Source organism: Megascapheus bottae, chromosome 1, assembly GCF_031878675.1.
Source record: "Megascapheus bottae isolate mThoBot1 chromosome 1, mThoBot2.hap1, whole genome shotgun sequence".
Classification (NCBI taxonomy): domain Eukaryota; kingdom Metazoa; phylum Chordata; class Mammalia; order Rodentia; family Geomyidae; genus Megascapheus; species Megascapheus bottae.
The window spans coordinates 31,913,708-31,941,387 of NC_143509.1; the positions used below are offsets into that span (position 1 = coordinate 31,913,708).

The 27,680-nt window shown below is 40.1% G+C and overlaps 3 protein-coding genes across 3 annotated transcripts; 1 reads left to right on the forward strand and 2 right to left on the reverse strand.

The window, feature by feature from the left end:
• Nucleotides 1-2,044: 2,044 nt before the first annotated feature.
• Nucleotides 2,045-2,983, reverse strand: LOC150068896 (olfactory receptor 7G3-like). The gene has a single exon (XM_090330144.1). The coding sequence runs from the start codon at nucleotides 2,981-2,983 to the stop codon at nucleotides 2,045-2,047; it is 939 nt and encodes a 312-aa protein (XP_090186270.1).
• A 3,641-nt stretch (nucleotides 2,984-6,624) lies between these two features.
• On the forward strand, nucleotides 6,625-17,335 carry LOC150068897 (olfactory receptor 7E178-like). Its single transcript, XM_090329531.1, has 4 exons — nucleotides 6,625-6,651; nucleotides 7,519-7,530; nucleotides 13,899-13,966; nucleotides 16,396-17,335. Exons 1-4 carry the CDS (start codon nucleotides 6,625-6,627, stop codon nucleotides 17,333-17,335), a joined length of 1,047 nt encoding a protein of 348 aa, XP_090185657.1.
• An 8,409-nt stretch (nucleotides 17,336-25,744) lies between these two features.
• Nucleotides 25,745-26,701, reverse strand: LOC150068898 (olfactory receptor 7G2-like). The gene has a single exon (XM_090329543.1). The coding sequence runs from the start codon at nucleotides 26,678-26,680 to the stop codon at nucleotides 25,745-25,747; it is 936 nt and encodes a 311-aa protein (XP_090185669.1). The 5' UTR covers nucleotides 26,681-26,701.
• Between the last annotated feature and the right edge of the window lie 979 nt (nucleotides 26,702-27,680).

Here is a 27,680-nt window from a genome sequence, read left to right on the forward strand (position 1 = left end):
TGAGGTTCTACCACATGGAAACACCATTCATTCTCATCTCCATCAAGCTATCAAAGGAACACTTATCATTTTCTTTCCCACCACTGCAATATTTTCATATCATCCTTTTATATTTTCTAACCTGTACAATTTCTCACCATCCAAGAGAACATGGTTCCTTACTGTTAATTTACTTATTGTTATTATCCAGGCGACACACAGGGAGATTACAATTACATGAGTCAGACAATAAATACATTTCTTTCCGTCCAGTGACTTCGGTTCCCTCACTCTCTCCCAGCTCCTTCCTCCCATCTCCACCCATGAGATATATAATTCACTTTCATCAGTGTCCGGTGAGCTCCACGCTGCACTTTTTCACTCTTTTTTCCCTCCAGGTCTGAGCCCTTCCCCACCCTCCTGAAGACATATACACCATGCATAAAATAAAGAAGACAGAACCATCAAAAACTAACAACTGAAAGAAAGCAAAGAAGGTATCTTGTTTCCATATCTTGGAGTTTGCCTTGGTATGCATATTATTTATACAAATATGAAGAGGTGCTTAGGCATTGTACCTCTGTGTTTCTCTCCTAAGAGTGTCCTCTTTTCCTCTCACTATGTGTATAATTTATAATACCCCAGTGTATTTTAGAAATAATTTCTGCATGTCAGAGATAACATGCACATTTTGTCTTGACTTATCTTAGCAAGCATGATTTATTCTAGTTCCATTCCATTTCCCTACAAATGACATTATCGTACTCTTTCTAATGGCTATGTAAAATTCCATTGTATATAGGTACCACAGCTTTTTTTAATCCATTCATCAATTGTGGGGGATCTGGGCTGTTTCCATAGCTTGGCTGCTGTGAATAGTGTGACATTGTGACAATGGACATGGATGTGCAGGTGTCCTTGTCATATCCTAGATCATGGTGTTCAGGGTAGCTGATCAGGAGCAGGGAAGATATATGTTTAGTGTTTTGAGGAAGCTCCAGAATGCTGTCCAGGTTGGTTGTACTAGTTTACAGTCCCACAAACAGTGCAATAGGGCTCCTTCCCACTCCCCCGAAATCCACCAACATTTGTTGTTGTTCAAATTCGCAAGGTTGACCAATCTTACTGAGGTGAGATGGAACCTCAGAGGTTTCTGTTGTTGTTGTCATTTGTGGGGCTTGAACTCAGGACCTTGGCGCTGTCTTTGCACTTTTGTGCTCAACACTAGCACCCTACCACTTTGAGCCGCAGCTCTACTTCTGGTTTTCTGGTGGTTCATTGGAGGTAGGAGTCCAGGATTTTGCTGTCTGTGCTAGCTTTGAACCAGAATTCTCAGAAATCAACCTCTTGGGTAGCTAGGATTACAGGTGTGAGCCACTAGTGTCTGACCTAAAAGTTGTTTTGAGTTACATTACCTTTATGGCCAGGGATAATGAGCATTTCCTCGTGTTTCTTTGTCATTCTCACCTCTTCTTCTGAGAAGTCTCTTCTTAGCTCCCTTGCCTGTTTAGTGATTGGTTTATTAGGTTTGGGAGGGGTTACTTTCTCTTTTTCATTGTGTTAAATCAGAACAGGTTGGGCTACTTGAGGATAAGACTTTAAAGCACAGATCAGCTCTTTCTAAGTTATTAGGTGTGTGTGGATCTGGGACAGGAGTTGAGACATGAGGAAAAGGAATCTTGATTATTAGTTGCGTAATTCTACCAGCAACATCTCCATCTGTCAGGGTCGTTTTACCTCCAATGGAAGCTGATGGGAACACTTTTGTACAGAGAGGTTCCATCATTGATCAAAACCTCACTATGTAATATACAGAGTGCATGACTGTATTTGAACTGATTTACAAGGTCAGCATCAGAGATGAGTACACAGAGCTTGGCAGAACTGAACAGATGATTAAAGTACACAGAGCTCTAGAAGATAGTATTAGATCCAAGTCATTGCATTCTGTAATTTTGTTCAGTTTCTGGTTTTCTCCATTCCAATGAGTTGGCCGGGTGTTCTGTATCATTTGTTATTTATTCATTTATTCCTGTTGTAATCGAGCAGTATCAATACCTGCCAGTCAATGGAAGGAAACAATTCTACAAGTGAGTTTCCTCACAGCTTCCACCATGTCTTTGTTTCTCAGGCTGTAAATAAAGGGGTTCATCATTGGGGTCACCACAGTGTACATCACAGAGGCGATGGCGCTTTTACTGTCTGAGTGAGTACCCATGGAACTGAGGTACACCCCAAAACCTGTCCCATAAAACAAAGAGACTATGATTAAGTGTGACACACAGGTGGAGAACGCCTTATGCTTTCCTCCAGCTGAGGGGATTTTCAGGACCGAAGAGATGATTTGAATGTAAGAGAAAACTATCCCTGAGACTGGAATAACACCCAACAGGCCAGTCACCACATACACCAAAATGTTATTGATAAGAGTGGGGGAGCAGGCAAGCTTGAGGAGATGAGCCAACTCGCAGAAAAAGTGAGGGATTTCCAGATGGGGGCAGAAGGACAATCGAAGTGCCATCAAAGTATGGAGAAGGGCATCCAGAAAGCTAATGAGAAAGGAAAGAGTGATCAGCATCCCACAGAATTTAGGGTTCATGATGACATTGTACCTCAGGGGATGACAGATGGCCACAAACCGATCATATGCCATCATGATCAGAATTCCATTTTCCAAGCCAGCAAAAAGCAGGACGAAGCAGATTTGCGTGAGACAGCCCGGGTAACTGATGGATTTGTTCTGCGTCTGGAGATTGGCTAGCATCTTGGGAATGGTAGTGGAGATGAAGCAGACATCAGTGACGGAGAGGGTGGAGAGGAAGAAGAACATGGGGGTGTGGAGGTGGGGGTCATAACTAATGGCCAGGATGATGAGCAGATTTCCGAGTACAGTGACCAAATAGATGGACAGGAACAGCCCAAAGAGGATGGGCTGTAGCTCCAGATCACCTGAGAGACCCAGGAGGAAAAATTCTTCAGCATCTGAGATGTTTCTTGGATTCATGTTGTTGATAGAGCTGGAGAGAAGACCAGAGAGGACACATGTTATAAAACAAATGAGCCAGGCACGGTGGCACACACCTGTAATCTTAGCTACTCAGGAGGCTGAGATCTGAGGATCAAGGTTCAAAGCCAGCCCCTGCACAAAAGGACCTGAGACTGTTATCTCCAACTAACCTCTAGAAAATGGGAGGTGGGGCTTCCCTCAAGGGTAGGGTGGTAGCCTTGAGCTGAATAGCTCAGGGACAGTGCCCAGGCTGAGTTCAAGCCCCATGACCTACCAAAAAAAGAAACACACACACACACACACACACACACGACACACACACATACAGAATTTTTTTTCTCTTGGTATTCTCTTTATTTTTCTTTATCTCTCCCGTGTCTTTCCCTTTCGTAGTAACAACTTAGTGCTTAACATAGTTGTAAACATAAATATACCTCAATGAGTTCTAGATGTATGCAATTTAAAAGCACCAATATTCAAAGGGAAGAGCAGCTCAGACCATGATAACCACTGTGGTATGAACTCTATGAAAACATAAAGACCTTTTAAAATGAATAGCTACTGTTGTGTTTTAATGTTGTATGGCAGACATCACTAAAATGATAGAAGAGTGGAAAGGAAGAGCTTTCACATCCACCAGCTGGCATGTCCAAATTTACATTCAAATATTCTGGTGCACTTGATTTGCTCTTTAAAAAACAAAAAGAGTGAAACAGTGCAGATCACTGTTCTAGCTCTCAATACGTGTTGCACATTCTCAGTCTTGACCCTTCCTTCTGAAGGGAAACCATAGTGATGAGCTACACAGGTGTTCTGGAAGATTTTCTACAACATGACACAACTATAAACATTCATGTCACACTGCAGATATATAATTATACATTAATAATACATAAGAGATTATATCTATGGAATTGTATATTAATTATATCCAATATATATCATTATATGTAATATATAATGTAACATATTAATATGAAGTATGTCATATATTATATAATATACAATACATTATACAGAATAAATTGTACTATAAATACAACATTATATAATAAATAATTTTTGCACAAAATAGCATATAAAATACATATAATATACAATATTTTAGAAATATATATTCTATATTACATGTAACCTAGTTATATATAATACATGATGTACAATATATAATATACAGACATTGTACATTAGATGCAATGTAATGTATTATATATGTCATGCTATATATTATGATATACAATAAAATATTATGTTGTTTTGCATGAGATATAAATATGTATCATATTCAATTCCGCTGCTGAATTAAAAGCAGCAGAGTGTTACGTTATATATAATATACATTATAAACTTTATCTGAACACAGTGCTTCCTATATTACTCAATATTAATTTAAGCAGCCTGATAGCCATTGAAACAGACAGTTCCACACCAGTGGTGATCTGTATTTGCTAGAAATAGTTTTCTATGATGCTATAGCCTGCACTCATTGTCTGCAGAATTGTTAGCAAATTCCAACCCGTGATGATGGTGCCTGATGATGGAGAATAAAAGAATAAAAGTAAGACTTTGGTCTGGGAGCGTGGCCCAGTGGTAGAGTGTTTGCCTAGCATGCATGAAGGCCCAGATTCCATTCCTCAGTACCACATACATAGAAAAAACCAGAAGTAGTGCTGTGGTTCAAGTGGTAGAGCTCTAGCCTTGAGAAAACCCAAGGACAGTGTTCAAGCCCTGAGTTCAAGCCCTAGGACTGGCAAAAAAGGGAAGATTTTAAGAGTGCTGTATTTTGAGTTTTTTTTCTAAATATCTAAGTCAGCCAGGTGCCAGTGGCTCACACCTGTAATCATAACTATTTAGGAGCCTAAGATCTGAGATTGCAGCTCAAACAAAGCCAGCCTAGGCAGGTAAGTCCGTGAAACTCTTATCACCAAATAACAGCCAAAACGCTGGAAATGGAGCTGTGGTTGAAGAGGAAGAGTGTTAGCCTTGAACAAAACTACCACCACCACCACAATGAAAACCCTAAAGTACAATAGACAGGCCTTGATTTCAAATCCTTGTACCACGAGCCAACACACACACACACAGACACACACACACACATGCACACACACACACACACACACACACACACACACACACACACACACACGGTGATTTCATGATTCCGTGTCTTAATTCTCACTTCTCAGTGGGTTAAAATACTTCATAATAGCTAGCTGTGCAGTTTGTAAGAGTCATAGAACCATGATCTACTAGCTCCATGAATACTCACCCTCCTCTCTTGTAGTCTGCTCAGCTGGGAACTGCTCTCTGGTTTTCCAGCAAAGAGAATATACATATCAACAAGACTGGAATCCGTATTGAAAAAAAATTCTCCAGTGTGCTCAGTAGATAAAAGTTCTAAAATGCACACGCTGGTAGGTTTACTAATTGTCCTGATGTGTTCATGGTATGTACACAGCTTGAATCACCACATGTACCTTGTAAATATGTAGGTAATTCCATATCAATAACTTTTAATAGTGAAGTAGGCATGGTGGTATGTGCCTATAATCCCAGCACTCAGGAAGGAGAGGCAGGACGATTGAAAATTCAGAGTCAGCAGGGGTTGTGTCACATGACCCTATTTCACAAGTACTATTCAGATCAATCTATAAGTGCATATAAATGTGCATATATATATATAATCCTAACATCTATGTATTCTACCTGCTATATCTATCTATCTATCTATCTATCTATCTATCTATCTATCTATCTACCTACTCTCTATTCTATAATCTAACTAATATCTATTCTGTCATCTATCCCATTTTTGTCTATGTCTAGCTTTGATCTATAAATCTATCGCTTATGTATCATTTAGCTATCTAGACTCTTTACCATATAGCTATCTATTGAAGTAAGGTAACTGGGTTGAAGTAAAAGGCCTTGATAACAGAAGATGTTTTTTAGTTTACAATGTGGTTTGAGTTGGTAAATTCCAGAAAAGTCTTTTTTTTATTAAATTTTTTTAATTGTAATTAGTAAAAGGGTTACACGATATTTGCCAGATAGAAGGTGCATTAAATCACATACATTGATACCCTTTCACATGTCTTGGTACCCATTTCCCTCCCCCCCCACACCCCCCACCCGTCTTGGTTTTCCCCCCTTCCCTATCAAATTTCAAATATCCAAATACAAATGAATTCAATATATCAGATAACAAAGTGAGATACTATAACAATATGAGATAACCAAGGGACAGCAAAGGAGATGAGAGACAACATAGTACATTAAGGACAACAATCATTCATTATATGGCTTTTGTTTCAATATCCTGGAGGTCCTTTCAATTAGCTTCACATTATATGGCCTTATGTATCAAGATTTTGCTCTATTGCAAATCTCTGCTAGTAGAGTCCAAGGTTTCTACTGATTATGACGAATGAGGGAAACCATTGAGCCTAAGTTCCTTTGAGTCTGGCTTACTTCACTTAATATGATTTTTTCTAAGTCTTTCCATTTCCTAACAAATGGGGCGATGTCATTCTTTCTGACAGCAGCATAGAATTCCATTGTGTACAAATACCACAACTTTTTGATCCACTCATCTAGGTTGGTTCCATATCTTTGCTATGGTGAATAGTGCTGCAATGAACATTGTTGTGCTGGTGGGTTTAGTATGTCCTTGATTCTGGATGGTTGGGTAAATGCCAAGTAGTGGAATTGCTGGGTCATAGGGGAGTTCTATGTTTAGCCTTTTGAGGCACTGCCACACTGCTTTCCATAGTGGTTGAACGAGTTTGCACTCCCACCAACGTAGTAGTGATCCCTCCTGGCCACATCCCCTCCAGCATCTGTTGTCATTCGTTTTCCTGATCCTGGCCATTCTAACTGGAGTGAGGTGGAATCTTAGAGTTGTTTTGATTTGCATTTCTTTTATGACCAGAGATGTTGAGCATTTCTTCATGTGTCTATAGGCCATTTTTGTTTCTTCTTCAGAATCAACATTGTGAAAATGACAATCTTGACAAGAGCTATCTACAAATTCAATGCAATACCCATCAATATCCCAATGTTATTCTTTAAAGAAATAGAAGAGGCAATTCAAAATTTCGTATGGAATAATAAAAGTCCCCGTATAGCAAAAACACTTCTTAGCAGAAAGAACAGCGCTGGAGGAATTTCAATTCCAAACTTTAGACTCTATTACAGAGCTATAATTCTCAAAACAGCTTGGTACTGGCACAGGAACAGGCCTGAAGACCAATGGAATAGAACTGAGGACCCAGATATTAAACCACAGACCTATGGCCACCTAATCTTTGACAAGGGAGCCAAAAAAAATAGAATGGAAGAAAGACAGCCTCTTCAACAAGTTGTGCTGCCAGAACTGGTTAAGCACCTGCAGAAAATTAATTTGGATCCTTCTTTGTCACCCTGCACTAGAATTAACTCCAAATGGATCAAAGACCTGGAGGTAAAAGCTGACACACTGAAAACTTTACAGGAAGGAATAGGAGATACACTAGGCCTCCTTGGCACAGGTCAAAACTTTCTTAATAAGGGCCAAGAATCACAACAAATCAGAGAAAGGCTGGATAAGTGGGACTGCATTAAACTGCAGAGCTTTTGTATGGCAAAGGACATAGTTAGTAAACTAATCAGGAAGCCTACAGAGTGGGAGAAGATCTTCACCAACCAAACAACGGACAAAGACCTCATATCTAAAATATATCAACAACTCAAAAAATTGAATCACTCCAAAACTAACCTCCAAAGTAACAACCATCCCATTAAAAAATGGGCAAAAGACTTCCAGAAAAGTCTTACTCTCCTTAGATGAGTGGTTCTTGATTTCCCTCAATTGTGTCCATATTTGATTTGTTTTGGCTTATATTTGACATCTTTGTTAGATTTGAGTGTTTTTTATTAATTTACTGTTTTTTTTAATTTACTTTGCTTTTGCTCATATCTGATTTGCTTTCTACTTTGTTAAGATTAATTCCACGCACCCACTTTTGTGGGTTTGGGGCTATACAAGCAGTGTGTTAGTTGCCTTTGGGGAACTTCATGACTTGTGTCTCCATGTTACCCACTAACACTTCAATAAAAACTTCAAATTTGGCCTTTTAAGTAGTGGCTCCTCTGTTCTTACACCTGGATCTACTATACAATAGTATTATCAGTGCAGCTTCTCATTCATTTATCTGTCAGTCATCTATCTTTCTGATTAGAGTTTCTTAGGAATAAATTAAGCTAATACCCGAAATTAACTTAAAAGGCTAACATCACCCCCACTTTAATCTCTTAACACCTAAAAAAGGAAAAGGCAGGCCAGAAGCATGGTCTAGAGGTAGAATGCTTGCCTAGCATGCATGAAGCTCTGGGTTTGATCCCTCAGTACCACAAACAGAAAAAGCTGGAAGTGATGTTGTAGCTTGAGAAAGCCCAAGGACAGTGCTCAGGGCCTGAGCTCAAGACACAAGACTGACAAAATATATAATAAAATAAAAAGGAAAGCAAAGGAAAAAAAGAAAATTTAACCTCTTACAGTATTTTTTTGGGGGGGAAGAACATTGAATTACCTTAAATTCAGGAGTGAAGTATTCACTTATTTTTACTGGATCCTGAGGACGACGGTGAAGGATGCATGTGTAGGAAAGGTGGGTGAGCTGATTAGGTAGCCAGTTACTACATGTGGCATTTACCGCGTCTGGATTTCTGACCTGAGCATTCATTGAGAGTAAGGCTGGTACCATCCACTATCTGCAGTCTCTGTGGCCCTAGGGTTCAATTATCAACACTGTTGTTAGTCATAGGCTAGTTTTCATTTCTCTCCCAAGGGCAATGCAAGTCATTAAGCCACACAGCTACGGAGGGGGAAAAGTCCCAGGTGAATGTGTTTCTAACCCCAAAAGGCCAAAGATGTTTCCTGCTGCATGTTATTCATTTCCTCTTCCCTCTCATTCTTGCATCCTGTGGTCTAATTTCCAGGAAATCTAGAAGATAAAAAAAAAACTCTTCTTATTCTGAGTGATACATTAGCATGAGAGAATTAGAGCACACAGGAGACCAGAGACTCTGGGAGGCAGAGAGGGTCTGATGGTTTCAAATCCACAGTCTCCCTTTTGGAATTTTCATTAACTAAATTCCTTTCAAAAATGAAGCTGTACCTTTTATAGAAGAGAGGTATCAACAGACAGAATTCAATTTACTGATTATTTGGGCAGGCATTCAGTGGTGGTAAATCAAACCAAAATCAGCATACTGTTTTTAGTGCTGGTACTGGGCTTTGAACTCAGGGACCAGGTTCTTGTCAGTGAGTTTTTTTCTGCTCAAGGCTGGTGCTCTACTCCTTGAGGTACAGTTCCATTTCCAGTTTTTTGGTGGTTGATTGGAGATAAGAGTCTCACGAACTTTCCTGAAGAGGCTGAATTTGAATTGCAAGACTCCTATTTCATCCCTCTGAGTAACTAGGATTACAGGTGTGAGCTATGGGTGCTGACTAAAACCAGTGCTTTTTAAAGAGAAAAAATCCTTAGTGGACTGTTAACTGCCATTGGAAAATTCTGAGAGATTTATAGAAGCATTGTCTGAATTTTGCAACTTACCCAAGTATCCATGACAAGAATGAATGCTGGAGTGAAGCTAACCAGTGGGGAGAAAGAATAAATAAGCCTTCTCTTTAGTAAAGACACTTTTTCTGGATGCTCTAATTTACTCAAGATAATTGTAATGATTTGAGCAAACTAACGTAACTATACTTTAGTGTCACTTCAGCCAAATCCCTTCTGACTTTTAGAATTCAAGGAGCTCATAAAAATGTCAAATTCTTTTGGACTCTGGTGACTTACACCTGCAATCCTATCTATATAGCAGGCTGAGATCTGGAGGATTGCAGTTCAAAGCTAGCCTAAGCAGAGAAGTCTATGAGACTTCCATCTCCAATTTACCAGAATCAAGGCATGGCTCAAGTGGGAGAGTGCCAGTCCCAAGCTAAGAGAAGAATAATGTACTATTCATAAGGAAATGGAAAGACTTGGAAAGAACTATACTAGCTGAAGTCAGACCTAGAGAAATAAATGTTGCCTGGCTTCTGTCATTCGTGGTAGATAGATTGTGCCTAAAAATGTACAAGTAAATAGGTGTGTGGCATGCAAATATTTTCACAAAAATTAACTGAATTATAATAGATGCTATGGAGAGTTCAAACAGTATATATTTTTTTAAGAAAAAAGAAAGACTAAGTCAATGCCCAAAAATTTAAGCACCAAGAAATCAGTATTTCAGGCAATGATTGCCCCAACAGAAGTGGAGCAGACTAAGGAAAGGGTGAGGAAAATGGAGTGCATGCAATCAAGATTTCATTTTATATATCATGAAATTAAGGAATGTAGGAAGTGACACTGATCAAGATGTATTCACGAACTGTTTTGTTGAATGACACCTCCTTTATACAATTACTTAGGTGATTTAAAAATGAATGTTTAAAAAGGGTAAGGGATAATACCCAGGCTATGAGTTCAAGTCCCAATACTGGCACACACACACACACACACACACACACACACACAAACACACAGACACACACACAATAAATGGAGAAAGAACAGAAGAAGAGACTGAACTGAGCCTCGTACAAGCTGGAGAGAATGAGGAAACATTTGAAAAGAGATTTCATAGCTTTCCTATAATGTAGACAGAGTAAAATGATATGATATGAAAGACAGGTGGAATGATGTTTTGGGAAGTATAAACTGAGAGGTGATACAGCTAATGTATTAGGTATGGGAAATTTGATGAATTACATCCTGGAGGGAATGAGGTCAACACTCTCCATTTCTGTGTCTGAGATTACATGCTTGTTGCATTGATCTTGGGGACAATAGAGAGAGAAAAATTGGAGGAGGAGGTGGTTCTGGAAATTGCTCCTGCACAATTTTCCCATAGAAGTTGAAAAATGAAATTATACTTAGGGAAAGTTGATCATTTCTGAGAAGTTTTCTCATCGTTCCTTGTCTGGCTTATTTCATTTAATATCATATCATCCATTTTTCCCGTGGCTTGTTTGAATGACAAGATGTCCACCTTCTTTCTAGCTGGAGTCTGTTCCTTAAATACATTTATTCATCTACCCTTCCATTTCTTTTTTATTAGGATGATTTCATATCTTGGATATTACAAATCTGAGCCTAGGAAGTAAGCAAATGAACAGGAGTTTTGTCTAACATCACAGATCCAGGCAGGAAGTCTAATCACAAATCTAATATGAAAGATAATTAACCATCTCCACTCACCCTCTCCTCTCCTTAGGAGATAGTTTCCACTTAAGTTGTCTGAAGCTGACATCTAAGGATTGTGATTCAAAGTCAGCCCAGGCAAAATGGTTTGTGATACTCTTAATTAACTACCACAGAACTGGAAGTGGTGCTATGGATCAAAGTGATAGAGCACTAGCCTTGAGCACAAAATCTCAAGAACAGCACCCAGGCTCCGAGTTCAAGGCTCAGCACTGATATATATATTCATATGAATATATATGTATTCTTATGTTTACTGGTTTATTCAGTCAGCATGATTCCATGTCTAGAAGAAAAATGTTAATGCAAATATAGTTACCGTACTCTTCCTTCATGCAGGAATCCATGTCACATAGCTCTAGGCCCTCTTGGGCTGGAATAGATCTGTTGAGAAGGAGGTGTCAGGCAGATTCCTAATGTGGAGACATATATGACTTCCCTTGGCATCCCCAACTTTTCTTTTGGTTGCATTCTGATTCCAGGGAAGCCCATCCCTAAAGACTCTTAGCATTCCAGAAGAAAGGAATTGAGGAGCTCTCACTTTCTGATCTGAGCCAATGATGGCCTTGTGCTATCCTCTTCTTTTTATTTCCAGTCACTTCTATTTCTCAGACTTTGCTCAGCTTACCACCTGACAATTTTTCTCAGGACATACAATGATTCCTTGAAATTGTAGACAAAGTCATCCCTATCAAGTTAGTATGATCATGAGATGTGAGAGAAAGATATCCATGCATTTACACAATCAGCTACACTAGGGGAAAAAACAATTTAGCTACAATAAGTTTACAAAGATGGGTTGATTTCATGTGTTGCCTATGGTGAATAGTGCTGCAATGACCATGGATGTGCTGATACTTTGCTATAGGATCAGTCTACCTCTTAAAAGAAAATCTCTAAAGCTGTGATTTAAAAAATGGAAATACCGGGGTCAGGAGTTTGGCTTAGCGGTAGAGTGCTTGCCTAGCATGCACAAAGACCCAGGTTCGATTTCTCAGTACCATATACATAGAAAAAAGCTGGAAATGGTGCTGAGGCTCAAGTGGTAGAGCTCTCTAGTCTTGAGAAAGTCCAAGGACAGTGCTCAGGCCCTGAGCTCAAACCCAGGATTGGCAAAAAAAAATGGAAATACCAATGGGTGGGACAGAAAGGACTGTAAAGAATTTAAAATGGGTATGAATTTGATTATGGGAAAGATGAAGGATTTGGGGTGATTTCAGGGCCCTGGTGGCTCACACCTTCAACCCTAGCTACTCAGGAGGCTGAGTAGTTTGAAGCCAGCCCAGGCAAGAAAGTCGTGAGACTCTTATCTCCCAATTAATAATAGAAAAAGACAGAAGTGGAGCTGTGGCTCAAGTGGTAGAGCACTAGCCTTGAGAAAAAGGAGTTCAAGGACAAGGTACAGACCCAGAGTACAAGCCAGAGTACAAGAAGACCAGGATAAATGTTGTGATGATAACTGGTACTGATTGTTGTATTACATTTTATAATAAAATGTAAGTAATGCTACCCAGACAACCATGTGCAAAAACGTTGTGAGAATGCTATATATGATGTCTATTTAACCACAATAGACAACTGGGTTAAGAGACTCAGAAAGAACAATCTTATGTATTGTCTCTCCTTTAGAATACACAGAGTTGACTTAAGAGGAGAGTAGTATTTGGGTAGATGGTTTTCTGAGCAAGAGGAGAAAAAGTGCAATTGGGTGTGATTATATATGAGTATCATGTGATGTATAGATCTTTCACTCAGAGTCATGTTAATTACTAATTAGTATGAATGAATTAACAAGCCATGTCAATACATTTCCTTGTGTTAAATATACAAGGGACTGGGGGGAGAGCAAAAGAAAGGGTGACATTGTCCAAAAAAGAAATTATACTCATTACTAGATTTATGAAATGGTAGCTTCTCTTTATGATACCTTAATAACAACAATAAAATTATATTAAAAACAAGTCATATTAACAATTTTCTTGGTGTTAATAATACCAGTGAGACTGAGGAAAAAGTAAAGGAAGAGAGTGACCTTTTCCAAAAAAGAAATTATACTTTGTCACCTGATGCATGAAATGGTAACCCCTCTGCACAATACCTTAATGAACATGCTTCATATTATATCTGTAGAAAAAGCCAGATTGGAGGCATGCCTCAGGTGGTAGGGCACCAGTTGTGAGCAAGAAAGTGGAACAAGATCAAGATGCCCTGAGTTCAAGCCCTGCTAATATCTCAAAAGAAATGGACAAATAATTAATGCCAATTTACATTTTGAAACAAAATACACAAGAGAAAAGTGCTTATGCAGTGATGGTTGCTTAGTAAAGGAAGAAGTTGTAAACCTTTAGGGGTTTCCCTTCTTTCTGTATTAAGAATAAATAAGGACATATAGGGAAGCCCTTGGAGATGTGAATAACACCAACTCTTCAGCTAATTGTGAGGTCTGCACACAGAGCATTCCAAGTCAATAAAATTTCTGCCTGTTTCCAGACTTTCAGGCATATCTTTTCCAGGTATACGTGGCTCCCTTTCTAGATGTTTCTTCCATGAATTTGTACAGAAGGAGACTCTGGTTTCACATCATTTTCATATCTGGCCTCAGGACGGCCTGAGCTTTCCCACAGACCAAGCAGAGAGGCATCATTTGTTCTTCAACACTTCAAATGCCTCCACTCAGAGACAGCATTGCCCAGTAAGTGTGAAAAGAGGTTGTGTGGGTGAAGGAAGCTCCTCAGAGGACAAAACACCAAGGGTTTGGTTTGCTTACTTGTAATGTCTCTTCTGCTTCTTAGACACATTTCATGCATGATGGGAGAAATTATTCTAGGAACTTCAAAAATGTTTAAGAAAAGTGGCAATAAGGGACAGGTGGATTATGACAGGATGCATTGTATACCGAATTTTGTTTTGTTTCTATAATCACATACTGTTATTGTTATTATAAAGGTGATGTACAGAGGAGTTACCAGATAGTGAACATATTTCTTTTTTGGACAATGTCACATCTTCCCTTATCCTCTCCCAATTTTTCCCTTCCATCCCTGCCGACAAGTAGAGTTCGTTTTCAACACAATGTCTACTGATGATCACTACTGCATTTCATTACCCTATGTCTCTCCATTTCTGTGCCCTCTTTTGTGTGTGTGTGATGGTCCTAGGGATTGAACTCAGGACTTGGTTGCTATTTGTGAACATTTTTTTTAACTAAAGGCTAGTGTTTTACCATTTTAGCTACAGCCTTCTGTCTTTTTTTATTTTGGTTAATTGGAGAGAAGAATCTCACAAATGTTCCTGTCGGGGCTGGCTTTGAACCTGTATCGTTAGATACCAGCTTCCCTGGTAGCTAGAATTTCAGTGAGTCACCAGAGCCCAGGGCACATCATAAATACTTATTGTGAACTTTGAGACGCAGAAACCCAAAGTTAGATTTTCTCTGTAGCTTCTTGATTCACAAGCATTGTCTTTGGTATAATGTATTTTAAATTAGTCTTTTTAACGAAAGTATTTAAATGAAAGGAAGAAAGTTTCATTTTCTTTGGAAATAATTTAGGGAAGAAAATGTTATCTGTTCATATTAGGCTTTCTACTTAGCATCAGGAGGAATCTGACTGACTGCCGACAAGTTATTTCCTTGACAGTCTGAGTATCTATTTCTATACTGTCACCTCCCTCGTGGTGTTCATCCTGTGTGGGGTCTTGTGAGATGAGAGAAAGGTGAAGGGTTTCCCCTGCTGCACCTACTACAGGAAAGTAGTCACAGGCCCAGAATACACACAGAGAGAAACATCCATGTGTAATTCAGCCCACAGGTACTTCCTGTTCCAATCAAGACATTATTTCTGCTGCCAATAGACTCATCATTCATTTAATTGAACCATTTGGTCTCAGAAAAGAGTCCTGAATCCGATTTTAATTCATTTCTGATGGGAAAACTAGAAACAGCTTAAAAGTGTGCCTTCAGGCTGTGTGCCAGTTGTGACCCTAGCTACTCAGGGGACTGAGATCTGAGGATTCTAATTCAGAGCCAATCTGGGAAAGAAAATCTGTGAGACTCTTATCTCCAGGTAACTACCAAAAGCCAGAAGTGGAGCTGTGGCTTGAGTGACAGAGTGTTAGCCTTGAGTGATAAAGGTCACTCAAGAGCCCCATGACCAACACACACACACACACACAAACACACACACACACACACACAATTCCATCTCATAATTTTTTTAATTCAAATAATTTTAAGAAATATTTTATAACTTTTGAAGATTGGGAGGTATTAATCCTATATCCATGGTTAATTACATAATATTACATGCTCTTTTAATTAAACCACCTCTATGAAAATTTGAAATTCAATGGATATAGATAGGCATTGTATAATCAATCAATTTTGATTAAAAGTGACTGGGCCCTTTGCTTCAAATTGAAGCATGAGTATGAAGTGTATGTAGTATATAAACTACAGGAAGATAATTTTCACAAGAAAAAGACCTTTTCTGATTTTAAACCATAAACTTTAACTTTGATTTCAATTACTATAGTCCTGGCTCTAGTAGAAGATGCAATAACAATTTAATAAAGGAAAATTTATAGAACTCTAACAAGAAAATAAAATTTCTTCTTTCATCTTGTATTTTCCTTTGGAAATAATAATTATTTCTTAAAGTGGGAAAGACATTCTTCATCATATACATGTCTTTGTTAATAGTTCGTTATTTACTTACCTAAGCACTTATTGTTGCTGCAGCTGTTGTTATTTTGTGCAAGTGTAGGGTCTCGTACCTCAAAATCTCAGCTCTTTTGATCGAAGGCTAGTGTTTACCACTTGAACTACACTTCCACTTCCAGCTTTCTGTTAGTGTTACATGAATTATTCTTCATTGTTTAACATGGATCATTTGACTGTCTCACTGATAAATGTATAGAGTTGGATATAAAAACATATAAGCCCAAATTTACATCTCTCTAAGATGTAAAAAACCAAAGTCACAAATGAGAACCACTGCTGAAGGCAGGGGAAACGTAGTATAACTATCTTGGTAGGATTGTTTGAAATGAAAATACACAGCAGGCTGGGTGTCTATTATTTATTTATTTTTTAAATTACCTGGATCATTTTGTTTCTTAAAGGAGTACAAGTAACATAGGGCCAAATGGAACCCACCTGCCAGAGTTCCATTTCCTAGGCCTCTCCGATGACCCTGAACTTCAGCCCATCCTCTTTGGGCTCTTCCTGTCCATGTACCTGATCACCATGCTTGGAAATCTGCTCATCATCCTGGCCGTCACCTCTGACCACCGTCTCCACACCCCCATGTACTTCTTCCTCTCCATCCTCTCCTTGTCTGACATCGGCTTCACCTCCACCACCGTCCCCAAGATGCTGGTGGACATCCAGAGTCTCAGCAGAGCCATCTCCTATGGGGGCTGCCTCACCCAGATGTCTCTCTTCCTCTTTTTTGGCTGCATGGAGGACATGCTTCTGACCGTGATGGCCTATGACCGTTTTGTGGCCGTCTGTCACCCCCTGCATTACTCAGTCATCATGAACCCTCGTCTCTGTGTCTGCTTCGCAGCACTGTCTTGTGCAGTTAGCATTTTCGACTCCCTGCTGCATAATTTAATAGCCTTACAGTGTACCTTCATGGAAAATATGGTGATTTCCAATTTCTTCTGCGACCCTTCTCAAGTCCTCAACCTCACCTGCTCCCACACGTTAACTTACAACATAATCATGTGTATTATTGTTGTCATCTTTGGATTTCTTCCTATCTCTGGCATCCTTTTTTCTTACTATAAAATAGTTTCTTCCATTCTGAAACTCCCATCTCCAGGTGGGAAATACAAAGCTTTTTCCACCTGTGGGTCTCACCTGTCCATTGTGTGTTTATTTTATGGCACAGGCTTTGGGGTGTACCTCAGTTCGGCTGTATCTCATTCTCCCAGATATGGGGCAGTGGCCTCAGTGATGTACACCGTGGTCACCCCTATGTTGAACCCCTTCATCTACAGCCTGAGGAACAGGGACATTCAAAATGCCTTGAGGACACTCCATGCACGAATCCCCTAATGCAATCCATCGGAAGATAGTTTGGAAAATGAAGTAAAAGGGAGTTTTAAGGTGAAACTTAGTGGCTCACGCCTGTAATCCTAGCTACTCATGAGGCTGAGATCTGAGGATCGTGGTTCAAAGGAAACTGGGCAGGAAAACCTGTGATTCCTTTTTCGATTTTTGGTAGAGGGGCTTGAACTCTGGGCCTGGGCACTGTCCCAGAGCTCTGCACCTCAAGGCTACCACCCTAGCCGTGGAGCCACAGCACCACTCCCCATTTGCTAGTGGTTAATGGGAGATAAGAGTCTCCCAGACTTTAGTATCCAGCTAGCTTTGAACTGGGTTCTTCAGATCTCAACTTCCTGAGTAGATAGGATTACAGGCCTGAGCCACCACACCTGGCTAAACTGGTATGAATCTTATCTCAGTTTAATCACCAGAAATGTAGCTGTGTCTAACATGGTAGAGAATCAGCCTTAGCAAAAATAAAAATTAAAAAGGAAATGCTAAGGGATAGAGTCCAGGATCTGATTTCAAGCTTCACATACTTAGCCACAAAACAAACACACACACAAATCACTATTAGAAATGCAAATAAAGCCAGGCATGGTGGCTCACAACTGTAATCTTAACTACTCAGGAGGCTGAGGATCTCCGTTCAAAGCCAGCTTGGGCACCAAAGACTATGAGACTCTTATCTCCAATTAACCACTAGAAACCCAGAAGTGGTGCTGAGGCTCAAGGGGTAGGGTGGTAGCCTTGAGCTGAAGAGCTCAGATAGAGCTCCCAGTCCCAGAGTGTAAGCCCCCTGATAAAAAAAGAAAGAAATGAAAATCAATCCTGATCACAGTTAAGTGTGTAGTAGCTTGTGGCACAGGTTTCTTTGGCATGTTTCATGTTTCAAAGGAAAATGAGAATATCCAGGTTGAGGGTAGAGAGGAATCTGAACGTTTTAAAATGATTGGAAGGGTCAAATGTATTTAGTGGTGGATGACATTGTTGCACAGCAGTGAAACTTTAATTTAATTACTGATATTAAAGTGTGCTCACAGATACCAGGCACTGGTGGCTCATAGTTGTAATGCTGGGTACTAAGGAAGCTAAGATTTGAAGATGAGGGTTCAAAGCCAGATGGGTCAGGAAAGTCCATGAAAAATGGAGCTGTTGCTTCAGTGGTAGAGCACTAGCCTTGAGCACAAAAAATTCAGGGACAGCACTCAGGCCCTGAGTTCAAGCCCAAGGACCCCTACAAAAACAAGACAAAGAGACATAGATTGCTATATGTTTTATAATGTATTCTCCCACAAAACCAGTTGAATTACTCCTAAAACAAGCTGCTTAAAGGACAGCCAGTGACATGTAGTCTTTCCTTTCAGTGGAATGTGAGCTGTTCGATGTTGGGTGGATTATGGGGAGATGGGTGCTGGTTGGGAATGAAAGGGGAATGGCTGGAGCCGATCATTTTATGCATGCATAGAAATATCATACTGCCTCCTATCACTCAGCATGATTGACATGTGTCACACTGAATCACATTGATGTGCCCAGCTGATACATGTAACTCTTAAAGGACAATAAAGAAGCCATTCTTGAATATAAGATTCCCCCTGGCTTTAGGCTTTGCTGTTTGTCTTTTGGCACTGATCAAAATAGGGGCATGGAAGGGATTTGTGTAAGTTGGGCCAATTTAGCTAATTAGGAGCAGGGCTATGGAACATTCAAGGAAAATAAATGATCAGTAATGGGCCAGAACTGCAGCCTGAATGATCTTGTGTGGCTGGTACCATAGCTGGGCCTGCTGCAGCCATGTTTGCATGAGGAAGTGTGCAACTCCCTCAGTATTCCTATCAGCACTGAAGGGCAGAGACAGGACTGCCACTCCATCACCTAAAGACTCAGCCACACAGAAGGATGAGTGAGATGGGAGGCAATATTGCCTGGTAAGAGCTGAGGGAGACTGCTGACGGAAGATGGGCTGTCTACACCAGTGCCCTATCAAAATGTCAAAAATGAATCTGTGGTTATTGAGATGGAATGTTAGCAATGCTTAGTATCTGCACTGAGAGCATGATGGTTAGGTGATACCTGGGGTTTGAGTGCCATCTATCTATCTAGCTAGCTAGCAGGCTAGCTATCTTTTATTTTCACTCCTATGGCTTGAACTCAGGACCAGGGCACTGTCATTGACCTTTTGTCCTCAAGGCTAGTGCTCTACCACTTTGAGCCACAGTGCCACTTCTGCTTTTCAGATGACTAATTGGGGATGGGGTCTCGTGGATTTTCCTGCTCTGGATGACTTCGAACCTTGATTCTTAGATCTCAGCCTCTGAGTAGCTAGAATTAGAGGTGTGAGCTACCAGTGCGTTGTTTAAGGAAGAATGTTCTAGGTGCCACGACATATCATAAGAAAGTGGTCTTAACAGTGAGATAAGAACCCCATAAACCATCATGTGTGTATATACTGAGTAAATTGGTTTGGAGCTGGGTACTAGTCCAGACAGGAAAATCCATGACATTATTTTCTCCAATCATGAATTAAGAAAAAAAACCATCAAGTGGAGCTGTGGCTGGAGTGGTCGAGCGTCATCCTTGCTGAAAACAAGCTCAAGGACAATATCTAAGCTCTGAGTTCAGCTCCTGGGCCAGTATATTAAAAAAAAAAAGGAAAGGAGAGCTCAGCGACAGTGCCTGGGCCCTGAGTTCAAGCTCCAGGTCCAGCACAATAAAACTGGTTTGAGTGAAGCCAGAATATCTGTTTTTATCCTATTGAAAGCTAACCACATTAGCAAGACCCAGAATAACAAGTGTATATAACTTCACTTAAATAACTGATTAAAAATTATTTCAAGTTCCTCCTATTCCTGTCTACAAATGAAGAAAAGGCTATGTATTTGCATTTCTTCCCTGTTTATTTGTGTTTTGACCTTTTGGCAATCCAACTGTACTCTGAAATGATGCAATATTGAACCCATATTTCCTTCGCATAACTTAAGGAAAGAAAATGGAATCCACGCATTAAGCAAAATTAACACAACAACCTAGGACCTAGTTATAGAAAAAGTTCCAATCTTCCAAATTACATTCAGATTTTTGAGCCTCTCCTTGGAACCAGGGGACTCAAATGAAGATGAACAGTTTAGTGATACGCAAACAATAAAACAGTAACAACAGGACATTATTGGATACAGAATCAAGAAAAGGAAATAATAAAACAAAAATCAAGATAATATTCCTCAGATAATAAGGGAATGGTAAAATGGCCTGTTCTCTAACAATATCAGTTTCTTACATTCCATTATACTTACAGCACTTTATGAGGCCAGATTTGTGAGTAGTGATGCCATGTTACTAATCATTTAAATCAAATGAATGTTTATCAAAATGTGAAGCTTGCCAAAGCTGGTGAGAGGAATGCTATCTAAAACAGTGCTCCAGCTGGGCACATATCTGTCATCCTAGCTATGCAGGAGTCTGAGATCTGAGGCTACCAGTTCAAAGCCAGCCTAGGCAGGAAAGGCCATGAGACTCTTGCCTCCCACTAACCACTTAAGAACTGGAAGTGGAGCTTTGGTATATTGCTTATTTTGAGCAAAAAATAAGCTCAAGGACAGTGCCTAGGCCCTGAGTTCAAGCCCCATGACTGACCAAAAACAACAGTGCTTCAAAGACAAATAGAGGTGAAGCTGATAAGATGCATTGACCTCATACTCTGCCTTGTGCAATTGAAACCCCTTTGTAGAATTACAAACATTAAAAGGACAAATGGGTGTTGAACACACTCAGATTCATAAAGGAAAATGCCATTCAAGTGCAGTCCGAACCACTGAAAGACAATTGTCAGGTCAAAATGTGTATTGAACACCTTTTAGTGATCAAATAATATAGTCACAGGTGCTTTACATCATCCATCAATATTTTAACCAAAGGGGTTTGCACTGAAGTTGGGCTGCTGAGTCTAAGTAACTTCTTGCAGCATTCCTGGTGCCTCTAGTGGGTGGAAGGAATTTTTCACCCAGGGCTGAAAAGCCTAGAGGAGAGAGAGGCCATTCACTGAATGCAGATGCCCAGTTCAAGGTGAGCTAGAAGAACTCTGTTTCAGGGAAATCCTTAGGCAAGCTTTGTAGATAGAGAAGGCTCTGATTCTGCTTTAATTAATTCTCTAAATGGCTAGAATCACCAGCCTCTGAGTAGCTTCCATGTTTACCCTGTATAGATGGTTGAAGCAAAAGTTTTGCTGCTGCCTGAGTATGTCCATTTAAGATCTGACAACTTGAGTTCATGATGGAGGAAGGTCAAGCCCCGCCCCCCCTTTGGTGAGAGGCACCTCTGAATCCCTGGAGTCAGGGGTAGGCTCTGGGCTGATAAGTTACTCAACGTGTCAGTACAGTGCCTGGTACTGGAAGTTTTCCTGTGACCTGGTTCCATTTTCACATATGTACATTAAATACTATGACTTGAATATTAGGATTGTTGTTACTTGCCCTTCCTCTCATCATTCATTTCCTTAAAATCCTAGCTACTACTCAGGAGGCTGAGACCTGAGGACTGTGGTTCAAAGCTATCCCAGGAAGGCAAGGCCATGAGACTTTTATCTCCAATTGATCATTAAAGCATCAAACATGGAGTTTTAGTTCAAGTGGTAGAGTATCAACTTTGAGTGAAAGCTCAGGAACAGTGCCCAGGCCTTGAGTTCAAGCCCTAGAACTGGCATAAATAAAAACAACAACAAATAAATATACCTCAGTAGACAGATATTTTAAGAAAGCAAACTGCCATCATTAATATGTAAAAACCAAATCCCAATCTTTTAATGACAGAATTTAAATTTAAAAATAACTTGCAACCATTAGATTGTCACTGCAAGTGTCAATGTTTTAAATGACACATTCAGGCAAGGAACTGGGCTGGAAAAATTTGTGAGACATTTATCTCCAATTAACTATAAAAATGCCAGAAGTAGAGCTGTGGCTCAAGTGGCAGAACCCTAGCTATGAGAAAAAGTCCTCAGGGACAGCATCCAGGCCTGGACTTCAAAGCCCAGGACTGGCCTAGAAAAATATAGTCCTCATGAATAGGACAGATTTGTGGGGCAAAAAAAAATCCAATATTGATAACCAAATACTTGTGTGTGTGTGTGTGTGTGTGTGTGTGTGTGTGTGTGTGTGTGTGTGTGTGTGCCAGTCCTGGAGCTTCAACTCAGGGTTGGGGCCCTGTCCTTGAGCTTCTTTTGCTCAAAACTAGTGCTCTAACACTTGAACCACAACACCACTTCCCAGTATTTTCTGTGTATGTGGTACTGAAGAATTGTATCTAGGGCTTCGTTCATGCTAGGCAAGCACTCTACCACTAAGACACATTCCCATCCCCTGCCTTTTTGCCAGTCCTGGGTCTTGAACTCAGAACCTGAGCACTGTCCTTGGACTTTCTTAAGGTAGAGCTCTACCTTTTGAGCTCCAGAATGTTCCATAACTAAGGGGCCTTTGTAATAAGATATAACTCTCTTCTGTGTTTTAGAATATTTGAGTTTCAGCCCCTTTAGGTTGGACCTTACAGATGGGATTGAACCATTTCATGATGGAGATAATCTAGCTAACCGAATTTTAAGAAGAAAGTGGCATTAAGCTTAAATCTAGCCTTATCTCAGAAGTCTGTGATTTACCAATGACTCAATGATAACTCAATTGGGTGAAAAGTGTAATCTCTCCATGGGTTTAACTGACAGGGTCTTATTCTTACTCGTGCAATTTGTAAGAAAATCATCTCATCTAGGTGATGGCCCCTGCCTAAAAGCCTAGCCACTCAGGAGGCTGAGATATGAGGAGGATCACAGTTTAAAGCCAGCCTAGGCAGAAAAGTCCAAAAGTCATTGATCTCCAATGAATCACCAGAAAACTGGAAGTGGCTCTGTGGCTCAAAGGGGTAGAACATTAGCTTTAAGTGAAACTTAGGGAGAGTGTCCAAGCCCTGAGTTCAAGTCCCAGGACTAACACACAAAAAATGAAGGAGTTATGTCCCTCAGTTGATAAGTGGATCAACAAGGTGTGGTATTTGTACACAATGGAATTCTATGCTGCTGTCAGAAAAAAACGACATCGACCCATTTGTTAGGAAATGGAAAGACTTAGAAAAAATCATATTAAGTGAAGTAAGCCAGACTCAAAGGAACTTAGGCTCAATGTTTTCCCTCATTTGTCATAATCAGTAGAAACCCTGGGCTCTCCTAGCAGAGATTTGCAATAGAGCAAAACCTTGATACAAAAGGCCATATAGTATGACGCTAAATGAAAGAATCTCTAGGATACAGAAACATAAGCCATGTAATGAATGATTGTTGTTCTTAAGGTACTATGTTATCTCTCATCTCTTTTGCTGTCCCCTGGTTATCTCATATTGTTACAGTATCTCACTTTGTTACCTGATATATCGGATATATCTGTATTTGGTTATTTGAAATTGGATAGGGAAGGGGGGAAAACAAGATGAGGGGTGGGGGTGGGGAGGAGGGAAATGGGGACCAAGACATGTGAAAGAGTATCAATGTATGGGAATTAATGCACCAACCTCTGGCAAATATCATGTAACCCTACTATTAATTACAATAATAAATATATAAAAAGAAACAAAAAAAGAAAAAGAAAAGCATTCTCAATGCAAGTTTTATTTTGGAAGTAGATATTGGTGAATTTGGCAAATTATTGAGAAAGCAGTCTTGAAATAAAAAGGGGAATAGCCATCACCAAAAAAAAATGAAGGCGTTATCTTGCGTGAGAAGAAATCCTATTTTGCCTTCACCTCACATTTCTATCCTCTATGAGTTTTCCCTCTTCTGAGAACAATTCCCCCAAACCTCACTAAGAATATCCAAAATACATGATGGATTTAACAGAAAAAGAAAAAAATAAACCAAAGCTTCAAACAATCCAACTTGGAAAATCAGCCAATTATCTGAATAAAATTTCTCTAAAGTAGTCATTCAGTTCCCAGGAAGATGTTTATTTAGTTGTTATTTTCTTAGCTGTTTTTATTTATTACCTTTCAATAGCTCTACAAAGGGGATTTTATTCAATATATTAGTTTATAAACCACATCTTTTTTTGTTAGTCCCAGGGCTTGAACTCAGGGCCTGGGTGCTGTCTCTGAGCATTTATACCAACGTTAGTGCTCTCTCACTTGAGCTCTAGCTCCACTTCTGGCTTTTTGGTTAATTTGGACCTTCCTGCCAAGACTGACTTTGAACCACAATCCTCGGATCTCAGCTCCCTGAGTAGCTAGGACTGTAGATGTGAGCCACCAGCACACTTCATTTTGGTCAGTGTCAATCCTTCTACTATTAAGAGGCTAGATTTGAAAACTTATTAAAAGGAGACATTTAAAAGATTTATGGATTAGGTAGGATAGAAACAATGAACTTCTAATGTTCTTCAGCATACATTAATGATGACTGATAATAATTCACTGTATGTTTCAAATAAAAAAGGAATCTGTAATTCACCAAGGAAAATGAAATGATAAAATGTAGAATAGCAGATAAGCCAATTACCCTTACCCAATCATTTCAGACTACTAAAATATCACAGGGCCAGAAGTGTGGTAGAGTGCCTGTCTAGCATGCCTGAAGCCCTGGGTTCGATTCTTCGGTACCACATACACAGAAAAACCCAGATGTGGTGCTATGGCTCAAGTAAGTGGTAGAGCTATAGCCTTGAGAAAACCCATGGACAATGCTCAGGCCCCAAGCAAAAGCCCCAGGACTCGCAAAAAAAAAAGATATCACCATGTAGCTGGGTGCTCATATCTGTAATCCTAGCTACTCAAAAGGCTGAGATGTCAGGATCACAAATTTGAAGCCAGTCTGGGCAGAAAGGTCGGTGAAAAATCTTATGTTCAGTTAGCCACCAAAAATGCCAGAAGTGGAGCTGTGGCTTAAGTAGTAGAGTCCTAGCCTTGAGAACAAAAATGATCCAGGGCAGTGCCTAGGCCCTGAATTCAAGTTTCAATACCAGTAGTACTTTCCATCTCCTTTCTCTCTCTGTGTGTATACATGCATGGATGCATATGTATATGCATGTACATATATGTATGCATGCGCACACACATGACTGTCTATATATATACACTATGTATCTGATTCATATTTATAATTTACATTTGCTGATACAATTCTATATTTATATTAGAAATGACTTACACTTTAAAAATCATAACTAGGATCCTGAATCTATATTTGAGCAGTGAAATTGTTCAGAGGACTATCAAAGGTCACAGATCCAGAGCAAAAGCAAATGACAAATCCGAGATGAGCTAAACCTACCTTTAATAGCATACGGACATTTTCAAAGAATATAAGAATTAGAAATTAATCACCCTGATTCCTCAAGCATAGTGTCACTCTAACCCTAGAAATCCAAGTGCAAAGTCAAGTTCACATCACCAAAGAGAAGCTACCCTCGCTGCGAGTCTCCTCAAGGCTCCCTTCATGTCCCTGTTCCTCAGGCTGTAGATAAAGGGGTTCAGCATTTGGGGCACCACAGAATACATCACTGAAGCCACAGCCGACTTCCGGGGTGAGTCAGTTACAGCAGAGCTGATGTACACCCCCAAACCGGCCCCATAGAACAAGCAGACCACGCACAGGTGAGAGCCACAGGTGGAGAAGGCCTTGCGCCTTCCTCTCACTGAGAGTTTCAAGACAGAAGAGCCAATTTGGGAATAAGAGAAAATGATTCCACCGAGAGGAATACCAGCGCATAGGAAGGTTGCAGTGTAAGTCAGGATGTTATTGACGAAGGTGTCTGAACAGGCCAGCTTGATGACCTGAGCGAGCTCACAGAAGAAGTGAGGGATCTCCACGTCTTGGCAGAAGGACAGATGTGTCGCCATCAGAGCCATGAGGAGGAAACTCATGACACTGATGAGTACTGAGAAGAGAATCAACAGGGCACACAGGCGGGGGCTCATGGTGACCGTGTAGCTCAGTGGGTGGCAGATGGCCACAAAGCGGTCATAGGCCATGACCGCCAGGAGACAGTTTTCCAAGAAAGCAAAATTCCAGACCAAGCAGACCTGGAGGAGGCAGCCTTGGTGAGTGATACTCTGGTCCCGTGTGTGGAGGTTCACGAGCATCTTGGGGATGGTGGTGGTGCTTAAGCAGATATCAGCCAAGGACAGGTTGGACAGGAAGAAGTACATGGGAGTGTGGAGGTGAGGGTCAGAGGAGATGACCAGGCTGATGAGCAGATTTCCGAGCACAGTGACCAGATAGATGGACAGGAAGAGGCTGAAGATGAGTGGTTGCTGGGCTGGGTCATCTGAGAGTCCCAGGAGAAAGAAATGTACACTCCCTGTTTGATTCATATTGTCCATGTTGTTGGTATATCTGCTGGGAAACAAATGAAGTGAAAGAAAATGTATGGCCACAGTATCGCTCTGTATCATAGTAGAAAGAAGTTCTTTATCTCGAATCCAGTCTTATTCTACTTTAATCCTGGGAATAAGAGACAGTATTTTAGTCTCTTTCTCTCTATATTTTATTTGCATCCATCAGTTGTACAAGGGGAGATGTGTGTTGTCACGTCCATCTATGCACACAATGTAAGTTCATCAGAGTTATCCCCTTCCTCCCATGTCATTCTCCTTTATCCCCATTACCCCTTTCTCAAACTGATGTCAGCCAAATTTATTGTTCCATTTCCACTTTGCACTTTGAAGAAATTCACACACCATCACTTTCTCCACTAACCCTCTCATTCCCATTTTCTTAAAAACTAAAAACAAAGGAATCTTTGCACAAACTATGTGTCCAAAACATAAACTGATCTTACAAAAGGCTTTTGCTGTGATATTTACAATATTCCACATGCATATAATAGATATTGATACAATTCCTGCCATTGACCTCTCTGTGTTTCAACTCATTCTCCGCCCCCGTATTTCAGCAAGTTTTGGTACATTTCATTAAGTTGGTTTCATATATATGTACATATATCTACACACATAAGCACATATATAAATATGTACATATACAGACATATACATATGTATATTTATGAAATTGTATATATATCAAGGTACCCTGTACGCTTAATCTGAGTCGTGGAATTGCAACCTCTTTGTACAACTACTTAATTTTTTTTGCCAGTCCTGGGCTTAAGCTCAGGGCCTGAGCACTGTCCTTGGATTTTTCTGAAGGCTACAACTCTCCCATTTGAGCCTCAGCACCACTTCTGGCTTTTTCTATGTATGTGGTACCAAGGAATTGAACCTGGGTCTTTGTGCATGCTAGGCAAGCACTCTACCACTAGGCCAAACTCCTGGTCCCTTTAATATTTTTTTTTAAAGAATTGATTTCCCAGCTCTGGCTTCT

Bases quoted from the DNA above. Each gene is read 5' to 3' on its own strand.
- LOC150068896 (XM_090330144.1), bottom strand. From the start codon at position 2,983: ATGAATCCAAGAAACATCTCAGATGCTGAAGAATTTTTCCTCCTGGGT.
- LOC150068897 (XM_090329531.1), top strand. From the start codon at position 6,625: ATGAACATTGTTGTGCTGGTGGGTTTA. The intron at 13,967-16,395 runs GTAAGTGTGAAA...TGTTTCTTAAAG, and splicing joins CTCAGAGACAGCATTGCCCA to GAGTACAAGTAACATAGGGC.
- LOC150068898 (XM_090329543.1), bottom strand. From the start codon at position 26,680: ATGGACAATATGAATCAAACAGGGAGTGTACATTTCTTTCTCCTGGGA.